Below are 1,253 nucleotides of genomic sequence, written 5' to 3'. Positions count from 1 at the left end.
CAATAAATTCTTATGAGCACTAATCTTTAAGTTCTTAGTTACAGCTTTACAAGGATCCAAAAAGAAAAATATATTACGACACTGTTTATTCTGATAATATTCCATAGACATTACAGTGATACATATTGTAATGTATTACAGCTTTTAATTACATAAAATTTTTGCTTAACACCATATGCAATATGGAACACCTAATATAAAATCTGATAAATTGATAATGAGTAAACAAAAATTATATATCACCTTTCAGTAATGGAACAAGGCAGAGCAACATTCAGGTTCACTAAATCATACAAAAAAGCTATACTCTTTGTAAATATATAACAAAAACATCTGAATTTGATACAGCACAAGTTGATGAACTAAATGCATGAAGGAATTCAGCAATTTCTACCATTCCGTGAAAATAGCAAGAATAACAATCTTGATGAGAAGAGAAAGGAGAGTGAAAAACAAAGAGCAAAAGAAAAAAAGAAACTAAATATATATGTGTATGAAAATGATGATGGAAAGAAATTTGGGTTTTTCAGCTGAAGAAACATAAAGAATGTAAAAACAACTACTCATGATGAAACTAAGCTGAAATTTCTGAATGAAAGTTATGCATTATGATATAAACAAAAAATTTTATTTTTTTCTTCCCCTTTTTCCCCCGCACATGTAAGAAAATTTTATAGCAGCTATGGTGTATATGAATAATCTTCCTTTGTGCTTTCTCATTATCTGGGATGTTAGCAACTATAAATTCTTGTAAATACTTTCAACAAGACAGAACTTCATCACTGGCCAGTTGGGAAACGATGGGTAAATTCTTTTCCGAGGGAAGGAAGGGTAAAACAAAAGAAAAAACAGTGAAAGAAAAAAGAAAATAATCTGTAAGACCTAATAAGAAAAAAAAACATACAACATTTTTATAAGGGAGGAAAAAGACAAAACAAAAACAGAATTTACTGTAATTCCCTGTTGCTTAAACCCTAAAGCCTCCTCAGTCACTGCCTATCTCCTCGTTCTAATCCGGCTCCATGGGTTAGTAGGGAGGGCAAAGAGTTCCTCATCCTCCTCATTTATTACATTTCGGTCTTCATGCCTACGTACAGTCTCTTCCTGCTGTCTCAGCCACTCCTCACGATGACTGTTCTCGGGCTGGTCGTGTGGAACAAGGTCTCGTCCGCCGATGATTCTCGGCAAGACCATAACCTCGCTGACACTCTGGAGGTGAGGGCAGAGGGTTATTAAAAATCAATATATACAAG

General features: G+C 33.8%; 1 protein-coding gene across 1 annotated transcript in view; it reads right to left on the bottom strand.

The window, feature by feature from the left end:
* Positions 1–71: 71 nt before the first annotated feature.
* LOC119586102 (nibrin-like) overlaps positions 72–1,253 on the bottom strand; it is a gene marked incomplete at its 5' end in the record, with an annotated part of 11,415 nt that continues 10,233 nt past the window's right edge. Inside the window, 1 exon segment of the mRNA XM_037934794.1 lies at positions 72–1,209. Within this exon segment, the coding sequence (XP_037790722.1) occupies positions 997–1,209 (213 nt within the window).

This window comes from Penaeus monodon, chromosome 21, assembly GCF_015228065.2.
Source record: "Penaeus monodon isolate SGIC_2016 chromosome 21, NSTDA_Pmon_1, whole genome shotgun sequence".
Lineage (NCBI taxonomy): Eukaryota > Metazoa > Arthropoda > Malacostraca > Decapoda > Penaeidae > Penaeus > Penaeus monodon.
This window is presented reverse-complemented; position numbering and strand designations above follow the sequence as displayed.